The sequence below is a fragment of the Humulus lupulus genome, chromosome X, assembly GCF_963169125.1.
Source record: "Humulus lupulus chromosome X, drHumLupu1.1, whole genome shotgun sequence".
Classification (NCBI taxonomy): Eukaryota; Viridiplantae; Streptophyta; class Magnoliopsida; order Rosales; family Cannabaceae; genus Humulus; species Humulus lupulus.
The window spans coordinates 184,056,013-184,069,265 of record NC_084802.1 but is presented as its reverse complement, the minus strand read 5'-3'; the positions used below and the strand labels follow the sequence as shown (position 1 = coordinate 184,069,265).

The window sequence follows — 13,253 nt, the reverse complement described above, 5'->3', positions numbered from 1 at the left end:
GAATTATTTGGACACTCATAGTAGTACTTATAGATTTTCTAAGTTTAATCTATAGTTTAAGAATATTAATTTTAACCTAAGGTTGATTAATATGACTGATATTAAGGGTTATATTTATTATACTATAAGGTTTAGATATCAACCAATAGGATTTTAAGCACATGTTGTGAATGGTGATTAAGGATTAAGTATTTTTGAGGATTAAATTTAATAAGGAGTAAAGTTTGAATGTTATAGGGTCAGTCAGCAGCTTTGAATACGTTGAGGGCTTAGTCAAGGTTGTTTACTCCATTCAAACTTAGCTAAAAATGTGTAATTTCATGTTTAAATATTCAGCGTGTGCCGATATATCGCAGCTATAGGGGGCGATATGTCGCAGCACGTAGATACGGAAAACACGAATCGATGCACGGTCGCCTCGGAACAGTGGTCCAGGCGATATATCACCTACAGGGGGCGATATATCGCCTCCTCCAGCATGTTTTCAAACATTTTTGAATTCTTTTCCTTTCAGCCATTCAAACTCCTTCATAAGTCCAGCATCTTTTGAACGAGTCTTCAGCCTCTGCTGAACGATTATTCAAATTATTTTCACCTAAATAGCCATTATTTTTATTCAAGTAAAATCAAGATACTTTCATTCCCAAACTCTATAAATAGGACCTAGTACCCAGCTATTATTCACCTTTTACTCTAAGTTCAGAAGCTGCAAGTGCTAGGAGAGTGTGAGAGTTAAACACTTGGGTGGGAAAATCATAAGCTTAAATATCATAAGCTTATCAAACACTTTGGGAAGTAAGGTTCTTTAGTATTTCGGTTGTGGTGTAGATTGATCTTGCAAGTCTTTGAGGTAAACCCAAAACTCTAGCTCATTGTTTTATGTTATTTTCTTTCTCATAGCCTTCTACTCAGTTTCCTAACCTCATTCTTATTTTGGTTAGGAAATCCATGTTCTTAAGCACATAAGTTTCGGTAAGCATGTTTCTCAATGGGTTAGTCTTCCCATTCATTTTCATTTCTTCTTCTTCATAAAACTCACTCTTTCTCATATGGTTTTAGGAGTGTTCCAAAGAGTCCCAACTCAGTCCACATATCCCGGTAACTATGGTAAGGAAAATAGGATAGAATCTATATGTTTATGATTATGTTATCTTATGTGTTATGTTATGAAATATGTTATGAAATGTGTATGTTTGTAGGCTTGGGCATATGCCCTATTTGATTAATAAGACCCCAAATAGATTATGGGCATATGACCTACTTAGCTAGTAGGACCCCACTAATCTCATGGGCATAAGCTTGTTTAGTCTATGGGACCCCAAGTAATAAGTGTATGTATTAAGTGTTATGATATGTCTTTACGTTTATTATGAAATTTATGTTTATGACTATGTGTTAGATTTTCCTTGCTGGGCATTAGGCTCATTTCTTTTTGTTTTATGTGCAGGAAAATAGCTTTAGAGGCGGTAAGATTCGTGGACGCTTAGAAAATGTGTATCGATGGTGAATGGAGTCAAGGGGCCGAGCGTTATTCGATTCGAGGATGTAGTTTTTGTTTTATGTCTTTTTACATGTATTTTCCGCACTATCTATGTAATGTCTTTTTATTTCAAATCATGTTTTGTTTTTAAAGACAATGGGATCCCATATCCTTCTTAGTATTCTATTTTGTAAGTAACTCTTATTTTTACAAGTTACTCAATAAAATTATGGTATTTCCGCAAAAATGTAAGTCTTATGTATAGTTTTGTTAATGGTCCAAAAGTCTAGATTAGTGGGTCATTACAAGTGAGCACGAAGCAGAGGATACCATCTTTCCTTTCACTGTCGGGATGTATTAGTATTACTTTTTTGGTATATAAAATTCAGCACATGTTTTTCATTCATTTGACCTTTTGTAATACTTTTTAAATAAGCTTATTATTTATGCTATATAGTAAAGTAATTAGTGAAAATACTCTTACAGGGACTTCACTTTAAGCTTTATCGGTGAGGTGAGGCTCTTCAGTGTTCTCGACCCGTGAACAGTTTTCAGATATTCTTATCGAAAAATACTAAAAAAAAAAAGGAAATATTAGAAGAAGAGGAAGAAGAAGAAGAAAAAGAAAAGACATTTCAGTCTTGAATCATCGTGTATAATATCACCATCAACTTAAATCAAAACAAAGGAATATCATCGTGGGTTTATTTGGACTGTTTCTTTAACTTTTAATAAAAATAAAAGAAAGTAAATTAAAATAATATTAAAAAAAAGTCTTAAAGTCAACTCTTCTAACACAACGCTCTTAGGCTAACGTAACGGTAATAAAAAGGAAACATATAAAAGAATGATTTTTCAAATCCAAAAAACACAACGCTCCGATCTTCTCCTAACTTCTTATTCTGATTTTTCAATTCCAAAAAATACAGCGCACTTCGTCTTCTCTAACCACAACTTCTTTTTCTCCCAACTCTTGATTCCGGCGTCTTCTCAACCAGCCTCTGTCGATGGCCACTCCACTTCTGAGTCTCCTCCGTGCCTCTTCCTCTTCCTTGCCATCAGCCATAAGGTATTTTGAATTAATATTAGTTTGAAATCTTGTAAATATAGTCAGAATGTAACCCTTGCATCAGTTGTATCCTTTTGTAATGATTAAACATGTAATGAAATCATCTCTAAATACTCTCGTTCTTATTGTTTCTTCATAGTCACATATTTTGAATTAATATTAGTTTGAAATCTTGTAATTATAGTCAAAATGTAACCCTTGTATCAGTTCTACCCTTTTGTAATGGTACCACTTGTAATGAAATCATCTCTGAATACTCTCATTCTCAGTGTTTCTTCACAGTCACAGATGGTATTTTTAGTTATTATGATTCCTCTTTCTGAAATTGTTAGTCTAATAGTGATTATGGTGTCTTTTTATCTAAAAAAGAAAGAAAGAATCTTAGCCATGGCTAGATTTATTATGGACCTTATTCTGAAAATTATTTCAAAAGTGCCACTGATAAGAGATCTGATTAGATGGAGAATAGTCAATAAAGAGTGGAATAAAGAACTACGAGAACCTAGCTTTGTTGAAGAACATTTAAAAAATCAGGAGGTGACTGATAAGTTTCTTCGTGGGAGTTGCATGATCAGTGGTAGCTATCATGGCATTTTATGCGTAAATGCCACTCTTTCGGATGACTTAAAACTTGTTTGTCTCTGGAATCCTTCCTTAAACAAGTTGAGAGAGCTTCCCCAACCACCACTAGAGTTACAATTTCACATGGGATTTGGAAGCTGCAAGAACAACTACAAAGTTGTCCGACTGTCAAAGAGCACAACTAGACTTACTAATAATCACATCTCGATGTGTACTGGAGTGTTCCGGTTCAACGAGAACAGGTGGATAGTTTCTTTGGACCAGTTCACTATTGTTGTGCCGCCCGAAACAATTTTGGATAGATTTGGGAGCTTCCACTGTGATCAACGTCCTGTTTTTTGCAAGAACAACTTGAATTGGATTTTGAATTTACCCACTTCGGGTCATCCAAGAGCAACTCACCACAGAGGGTTACCAAATACCATCATTACATTTGATATTGAGGAGGAGGAGTTGAATTTTATGCGTTCTCCACGGCCACTATTGCCCCATGCAACTCTGGCAGTGATAGAAAATCAATTATCTATCCTTACTCATTCTAATGACAGCAAGTCAATAGAACTTTGGATCATGTCTTCTTATGGAGTTGAAGAGTCTTGGAATTTGAAGCACAACATAGTGCATCACGTCTCAGCTATGAAGAGAGTTTTCTGGTTTTCAGAGTCAGAAGCAGTAGTAAGTGTCAAGGAGAGTGTCAAGCAGCGGAGGAAGTCTCATGATGATTTGGTGGACAAGGATGATGAAGACGAACAAGTCTTGAGTCTTAAGTGTGATGAGGAATATGTAGAGGAAGTCTTAAGTGTGATGAATTTGCTCGACGGAATCGATCAAGTAAAGGCGAGGTTCCGTAATATCTTTGATGTGGAGTTGATCGATTAAATATGTACTCATCAAGAGACATTGAAAGATCCTTTTCTCATCTAGTTTGGTTGGACAAAGCCCATAAATATTTGCACCTATGTCTAGGAGAGTTTTTCTGCTTTTTTCAAGTGCTCCTGTCCCGATCGAGTTGAACCACTAGCTAGTATCTATAATATATATATATAATATGTTAGAAAAAGGTTGACTAATCAACAATAGGAAAGTGAATGAAATCTTACTTTTGTGATTTGTCCCACATTGCTTGTGAATAGATTTTTGCCTTAGGGAAAATCTATAAATAAGACCTAAGTGGTCTTAGTTACAATAACACCTAATACTACTATATTTATATGTCTTCTTTTGAAGATTAATATATATATTCAGTATATTTTTTCCTTTTTACTCTTTAGAGATCTTTTGCAGTGTGATAGAGTTCGGGCATATTTGGTTCGGAGAAGTAATTGAGTTACTTGTCGTTCTCCGTTGTATCCTAGGAGATAGACGTCGAAACCTCTTGGAGGCTCGGAGAAGTAATTGAGTTACTTGTCGTTCTCCGATGTATCCTGGGAGATAGACGTCGTTCTCCGTTGTATCCTGGGAGATAAACGTCGAAACCTCTTGGAGGTGGCGAATCTGCTTTAAGGAATTGTGTGCTATACAGGCCTCAAATTTTATTTTGTTGTTATTATTGTTCATTATAATTATTGTCTAAATTAATTATAATTGTTATTTCTATTATAATTATTTATATTGTGTTATTTATAATTATAATATCGCTATATATATTATAGTTATTTATAATTATAATATTTATGTATCTTTAATTAGTAGATATAAAGTTTGGTTTATCAGTTTATTCAAGTATTATATACGTTATGTTTATATAACAATCTTAAAATAGATTATTGTTTAAATATAATATTTGAATGTTTAATATATCTATTAGTGATATTTCTATATCTATCACTAATATTTCTATAGCTATATATTGAAAGATATTATTATTGCGAAAAGTTCGTTTTGAACTTAAATCTCACTAGAGAAGTTATGAGAACTGAATATTTTCAAAGAAACTAGACTGCTGAGGCAGGGGCTAGACCCTCCTAGTATTCTTTGGAAATTATCTAGTAGAGATATTTGGGACTGGATAAATACTCAATAGAAATATTCTACGAGAGGCTAGACCATGAATGGTTGGGTTTCTGACCCTTCCAGGCTAACCTAAGAATTTTCTTTAAGTTTGATCTAATAAATCTATCAACCATGGTGTATGAGATAAACCTAGTCAATTCCAACCCAATGGAGTGGTGGAATGATATTGGTGCCACTCGGCATGTATGCTCAGACAAGAGTCTGTTCAAATCTTTTGAACAAGTAGATAATGGCGAGAAGCTTTTCATGGGAAATTCCACCACATCTAAAATTGTGGTTCAAGGAAGTGTGATCCTAAAAATAACTTCTGGAAATGAGCTGACTCTGAACAACGTACTATATGTACCAGAGATCCGGAAAAACCTAGTGTTTTCACTGCTGAACAAACATGGATTCCTAATTGTATTTGAGTCAGACAAAGTTGTTCTGTTCAAAAGTGGAATGTATGTGGGAAGGGGTTATGTAACTAGTGGGTTGTTTAAACTCAATGTTATGGTTGTTAAACCAAATATCAATAAAGTTAATAACTATTCTACTTATTTGCTTGAGTCAACTAATGTTTGGCATGGTAGACTAGGACATGTTAATTATGACACTCTACGGAGATTAATTAACTTGAATCAAATACCAAGATTTCATATTGATTCAAATCATAAATGTGAAACTTGTGTTGAGGCAAAACTAACAAGGTCATCCTTCAAAACGATTGAAAGGAATAATGAACCCCTAAATTTAATACATAGCGATGTATGTGATTTAAAATTTGTTCAAACAAGGGGAGGCAATAAGTATTTTATTACTTTTTTTATGATAGCACGAAATATTGCTATGTGTATTTGCTAAAAAGCAAAGACGAGGCTATAGAGAAATTTGTTCTCTATAAGACCGAAGTTGAGAATCAACTTAACAAAAAGATTAAGGCGTTGAGAAGTGATCGAGGTGGTGAGTATGAATCACCATTTTTTGAATTCTGTGCTAAACATGGAATCATCCATGAAACCACTGCACCTTATTCACCTCAACAAAATGGTGTTGCTGAACAGAAAAATCGTACATTGAAAGAGATGATGAATGTGATGTTGATTAGTTCTGGATTGCCTCAGTTAATGTGGGGAGAAGCTATCTTATCAGCTAATTATCTTTTAAATAAGATACCCAAAAAGAAAGAAGATAAGACCCCTTATGAGTTATGGAAAGGAACGAAACCTTCCTTCAAATACTTAAGAGTGTGGGTGTGTCTTGCCAAAGTGGTTGTGCCTTTACCAAAAATGGTAAAAATAGGTCCAAAAACTATTAATTGCATTTTCATTGGTTATGCACATAATAGTAGCGCGTATCGGTTTCTAGTGTATGAGTCTAAAATATCAGACATATACAAAAACACGATAATGGAATCCAGAAATGCGTCGTTCTTTGAACACGTATTTCCATATAGATCAAAAGATGATTCAAGTTTGTTAAAACGAACACATGAGACTATTGCTGAAAATAGTCAACATTAAAATCAAGAGTGTGAGAATGAACCTAGACGTAGCAAAAGAATTAGAACAGAAAAGTCTTTTGGTCCAGATTTTCTGACCTATTTGCTAGAAGGTGAACCTCAAAGCTTTGATGAAGCTGTGAACTCCACCGAAGGCTCTTTATGGAAAGAAGCTATTAATAGTGAAATTGAATCCATACTTCAAAATCACACATGGGAGTTAGTAGATCTTCCTCCAGGATGTAAGCCTTTAGGGGCCAAATGGATTTTCAAGAGGAAAATGAAAGCTGAAGGTTCAATTGATAAGTATAAGGCACGACTTGTAATTAAAGGTTATAAGCAACGTGAAGGCCTTGAATACTTTGACACTTATTCTCCTGTGACGAGAATACATTCCATTAGGATGATACTTGATATTGCTGCGTTACGCAATCTTGAAGTACATCAAATGGATGTGAAAACTGCTTTTCTAAATGGGGATTTAAATGAAGAAATTTATATGGAACAACCCGATGGGTTTTCCTCCCCAAGTCAAGAAAGAAAAGTATGTAAATTGGTGAAATCTTTATATGGTTTAAAGCAAGCACCAAAACAATGGCATGAGAAATTTGACCAAACTATGTTGGCAAATGGCTTCAAAATCAATGAATGCGATAAATGTATTTATGTTAAAGAAACAGATAATGACTATGTCATTTTGTGTCTTTACGTAGATGACATGCTCATTGTTGGAAGCAGTGATAAGATGATCAAATCTATCAAGAGTATGTTGAACTCGAAATTTGACATGAAAGATATGGGTCTAGCAGATGTCATTTTTTGGATTCAAATCTCAAGGACATCTGATAAGATCATTCTAAGTCAGTCACATTATGTGGACAAAATTCTTGAGAAGTTCAACAAAGAAGATTATGGTGTATCTATGTAGAGTCCAAGAACTTTACTTAGCTAATTAGATAGTAGTATTATAGTATGTATAGTATTATCTTTGTAACTGTGGATTTTTGGTTCAGACCGGGAATTATTTGGACACTCATAGTAGTACTTGTAGATTTTCTAAGTTTAACTATAATTTAAGAATATTAAGTTTAACCTAAGGTTTGATTAATATGACTGATATTAAGGATAATATTTTTTATACTATAAGGTTTAGATAAGAACCAATAGGATTTTAAGCACATGTTATGAATGGGTGATTAAGGATTAAGTATTTTGAGGATTAAATTTAATAAGGGTAAAAGTTTGAATGCTATAAGGTCAGTCAGCAGCTTTGAATACGTTGAGAGCTTAGTCAAGGCTGTTTACTCCATTCAAACTTAGCTAAAAATGTGTAATTTCGTGTTTAATTAATCAGCGTGTGCCGATATATCGCAGCACGTAGATATGGAAAACACGAGACGATGCACGACAGCCTCGGGCATACTGGCCCAGGCGATATATCGCCTCCTTCAGTATATTTCAAAAGTTTTTGAATTCTTTTTCCTTTCAGCCATTCAACCTCTTGATAAGTCCAACACCTTTTTGAACGAGTCTTCAGCCTCTGCTGAACGATTATTCAAATTATTTTCACCTAAAAAGCTATTATTTTTATTCAAGTAAAATTTAGATCCTTTCATTCCTAAACTCTATAAATAGGACCTAGTACCCAGCCATTATTCATCTTTTGCTCTAAGTTCAGAGGTTGCAAGTGCTAAGTGAGTGTGAGAGTGTAAACACCTGGGTTGGGGAATCATAAGCTTGATCATTATAAGCTTATCAAACACTTGGGGAAGTAAGGTTTCATAGTATTTCGGTTGAGGTTTAGATTGGTCTTATAAGTATTCAAGGTATTTCCACACTCTAGTTCATTGGTTTTATGTTATTTTTCTTTCTCATAGTCTTCTACTCAGTCTTCTAACCTCATTCTTATTTTGGTTAGAAAATCTAAGAACTTGCACATAAGTTTTTGGTAAGTATGTTTCTCAAAGGTTTAGTCATTCCATTCCTTCCATTCTTTTCATTTTCTTCAAACTACTCACCTTGTTATATATGGTTTTAGGAGTGTTCCAAAAGTCCCAACGCTGTCCTCTTATCCCAGTAACTTTGGTAAGGAAAATAGGATAGAATCTATATGTTATATGCTTATGTTATCTTATGTTCTATGCTATGAAATATGTTATAAAATATGTTATGAAATGTGTATGTTTGTAGGCTTGGGCATATGACCCATATGACTAGCAAGACCCCAAATAGATTATGGGCATATGACCTACTTAGCTAGTAGGACCCCACTAATCTCATGGGCATATGACTTGTTTAGTCTATGGGACCCCAAGTAATAATGGCCATTATAGTATGTGTATGATAAAGTGTTATGTTATGTTTTTTATGATTCTTATGAAATTTATGTATATGAACTATGTGTTAGATTTTTCCTTGCTGGGCATTAGGCTCATTCCTTTTTGTTTATATGTGCAAGAAAGTAGCTATAGTGGCGGTAAGATTTGTGGATGCTTAGGGAATGTGTATCGGCGGTGAATGGAGTCAAGGAGTCAAGAGTTCGATTTTCGAGGATGTAGTCTTGTTCTACCTTTTTATGGTTTTGCATGTATTTTCCGTACTTTCTATGTAATTCCTTTTCACTTTAAATTATGTTTTGTTTTAAAGACAATGGGATCCCATATTCTACTTATTTTATGAAAGTAACTCTTATTTCTACAAGTTTCCAATAAAGTTATGGTATTTTCGCAAATGTAAGTTTTATTAAGGATTTGTATGTATAGTTTCGTTAATGGTCCAAAAGTCTAGAGTAGTGGGTCATTACAATCTAGAACCCCTATAGATTCGAGTCTACATTTGTTCAAGAACAAATGGGAGAGTGTCTCTCAGGTAGAGTACTCTATAATTATTGGAAGTCTAATGTACTTAATGAGTTGTACAAGACCTGATATAGCATACACAATTAGTAACTTGAGTATATACACGAGTAATCCAGGGTCTGACCACTGGAAAGGAATAACAAGTGTACTTAGGTACTTGCGATATACTCGTAGCTATGGGCTGCACTATACTAAATATCTAGCAGTACTTGAAGGGTATTGTGATGCTAATTGGATAACTGATATGAAAGATTCAAAATCTACGAGTGGATATGTGTTCACACTCGGTGGTGCAGCTGTATCATGGAAATCTTCTAATTAAACGATAATAGCTAGATCCATGATGGAATATGAGTTTATTGCCTTAGACAAGTGTGGCGAAGAAGCTGAATGGCTTCGTCAATTTTTAGAAGATATTCCAAAATGGCCTAAACCAGTGCCAGCTATTTGCATACATTGTGATAGTCAATCTGCAATTGGTAGGGCACATAATAATATGTATAATGGTAAGTCTAGACATATACGTTGTAGACACAATACCATTAGACAACTACTCTCAACTGGAGTTATCTCTATTGACTATGTGAAGTCAAAGGATAATATTGCGGATCCGCTAACCAAAGGGTTAAATAGAGAGTTGGTTGAAAAATCATCAAGGGGAATGAGACTAAAGCCCATGAATGAAAGATCAATACAGTAGACACCCAACCTAGTTGATTGGAAATCCCAAGATCTAGGTTCAAAGGGACAACTAAAACTGTAAATATTATGGTGGATCACTGTGGGGGTTATCCTCATTGTCCATTCCTATGATGAAATAGTTATAACCGTAAGGAAAATGTTAAGCTATGCTTTTAATGATTTCTTATGCGTCGAAATGTCGAGCAGAGTAATACGGGTTACTCTTAATTAAGAAAATCACTTATGTGAGAGAGAAGATGGGCCGCTTCTATAGGGATTGAATAAGGGCTCAATTCCTAGAATATCTCTCGCAGAACTAGAGAAATGTTCAGGGCCAAAACGAACATAAAAGTGAGAACTAAAGTATGTTAGGAGAGATTCCTGTGTGTGGTATATCATCGTTTACACAAACGGCAGAACAATTCAAAGACACTGCGTCTACTGATCAGCCAGTAAAGTAAATGTACTTACACAAGTGAAGGTTCAAAGGGTAACACCTACCTATCCTATGCAGGTTTCAAACGTTGAACTCTATCACCAGGGTCTAAACCATCTGTTGGTTATTCTTGTGTCAGTTTTCATTCATATGGGGGATTGTTAGAAAAAGGTTGACTAATCAACTATAGGAAAGTGAATTAAATCTTACTTTTGTGGTTTATCCCACATTGCTTGTGAATAGATTTTTGCCTTAGGGAAAATCTATAAATAAGACCTAAGTGGTCTTAGTTACAATAACAACTAATACTAATATATGTATATGTCTTCCTTTGAAGATTAATATATATATTTTCAGTATATTTTTTCCTTTTTACTCTTTAGAGTTCTTAGATCTTTTGAAGTGTGATAGAGTTCGGGCATATTTGGCTCGACGAAGTAATTGAGTTACTTGTCGTTCTCCGTTATATCTTGGGAGATAGACGTCGAAACCTCTTGGAGGCGGCGAATCTGTTTTAAGGAAACTGTGTGCTACACAGGCCTCAGATTTTATTTTGTTGTTATTATTGTTCATTATAATTATTGTCTAAATTAATTATCATTGTTTTATATATTGTGTTATTTATAATTATAATATCGCTATTTATATTATAGTTATTTATATTGTGTTGTTTATAATTATAATATTTATGTATCTTTAATTAGTAGATATAAAGTTTGGTTTGTCAGTTTATTCAAGTATTATATACGTTATGTTTATATAACAAAATATACTACCTATTATTATAGGGCACTTATTATAACTGTTTAAAAATGAAAACATCGTAATGCAATGAGTGTTTATTTGGTCTTTTTGTTAGCAGTTGTATATTACCAGGTAGTTCATCTCTCACACATGTTTTTGATCAAGGGGGCTTCATTTGCTGGAGATTTCTGTTAGGAATTAATTTATTTGGGACCACAATTGTATATATATTAATTGTGTGTTGGGTCATCATATAAATGAGTCAAATTTATGTGATTTATTAAAGTTTATGACTTAAGGGCATGATTGTCATGATTTTAATATGTGGATACCATAAGGACAATTTCTAATTTGATGAGGGGCCAAATTAGAAATAGTAAATAAATATTAGTTACTATTTTGGCAGTTATTAATAAACAGGTAATGGTCCCCAATTTGTAGTACGTACCATTTCACTCTTGAATCCCCATCATCAAGAGACTAAGATTCCCAAAAGATTGGACTGCAAATTCGGAAGATCATAACCTTTGTACAATCGATCCAATAGATTTTGGTACGCTTCCACTAATCTTTGTTATTCATTGTTTGATTTCTCATGAATTAATTAGGGCTAAATCCAGATTAAAGTATTCATACAAGTGGTACCTGAGCCATCCTAAATTAATTCTTGAGGATTTACTATAGTATTGTTATGATCATGTTTTTTTTTTTTGGTTTCTGATGAACAATATATTTTAGCATATGCGATATAACGAAAGTGATATACATATGATACAATTGCATGGAGATAATGATTAATTATTTATGTGATTGTTATATATATATATGATGTGACGGTAATATGTATATATGTGTTTAAAACAAACATTTTGATGTTGTAAGGAAGGTTGTTACGAATATATATATGATTATTATATATAGGAAGGTTTAAAAGATTGATGCGACGGTAATATGATATATATATATATATATTTAAAAAATCTTCTTTTATATATATATATATATATGTGTTTGAATTGATCATAAATGTGGTTGTCTAAGTAAATGAACTATACTTCCACTATCAATATCAGTATAATATATATATATGATGGAGGCATTTAAAATAAATAAAATATTAACAAGGAGATGAGAATTATGTATGTTCTTAATTGATCACACAAAGTATGACCATAATCTCGTCTCTTATAATTTAGGCGCCATCATATATATATATATATATATATATGATATTGATCTGTTTCTTTTGATTACCTTATATTAGACTTATATATTCTCTCTTAAAATTTAAATTTGGTTTCAGATTTTCTTAAGGGTATCTACTATTTTAAATAGATTAATTTAATTAAAATATTAAGATAATTGTATGTATGTAATTCATGTATTTATTAACGGACCTAAAGGTGAGTTAGTATTTGCCCGAATTTCATGCATACTTGTGGTGATAAATGTGTGACAATTATATGGTATTTTGTATGAGCAATATGTTAGTCCAAAGATTGCATATTGTTTGACATAACTTATTGTCAATGTTTGATCGCTACAACAAGACTATCACTTATAGTTAATATTATTGTCCAAAGACTTGGTATTTATGTTATATTTGGTATCTTGAGATGGGATTAATCATTATTTGAATTTATTGTTTTATATGGATTCTTATGTGAGCTTGTTTTGTTATTTTGTTATATATTCAGTTAATTCATCTACTCCTGCCACACTAACTCTATTCCCATGCTTAATGGGACAAATTTCAAGAATTGGAAAGGGAAATTACTTGTAAACCTTGGTTGCATGGAATTAGACTATGCCTTAAGGCAAGAACAACCTTCACCTCTTACTGCAGAAATCACTCCTGATGAAAAGATGGAGTTTGAGAGACGGGATCGTTCTAATCGCATGAGTCTAAT

General features: G+C 33.4%; 1 protein-coding gene across 1 annotated transcript; it reads left to right on the top strand.

Moving 5' to 3' along the window:
• Positions 1-2,936: 2,936 nt before the first annotated feature.
• Positions 2,937-4,010, top strand: LOC133806489 (F-box protein At3g07870-like). Its single transcript, XM_062244584.1, has one exon. The coding sequence runs from the start codon at positions 2,937-2,939 to the stop codon at positions 4,008-4,010; it is 1,074 nt and encodes a 357-aa protein (XP_062100568.1).
• The last annotated feature ends 9,243 nt before the right edge of the window (positions 4,011-13,253 follow it).

Coding starts and splice junctions, on each gene's coding strand:
- LOC133806489 (XM_062244584.1), top strand. CDS start 2,937: ATGGCTAGATTTATTATGGACCTTATTCTGAAAATTATTTCAAAAGTG.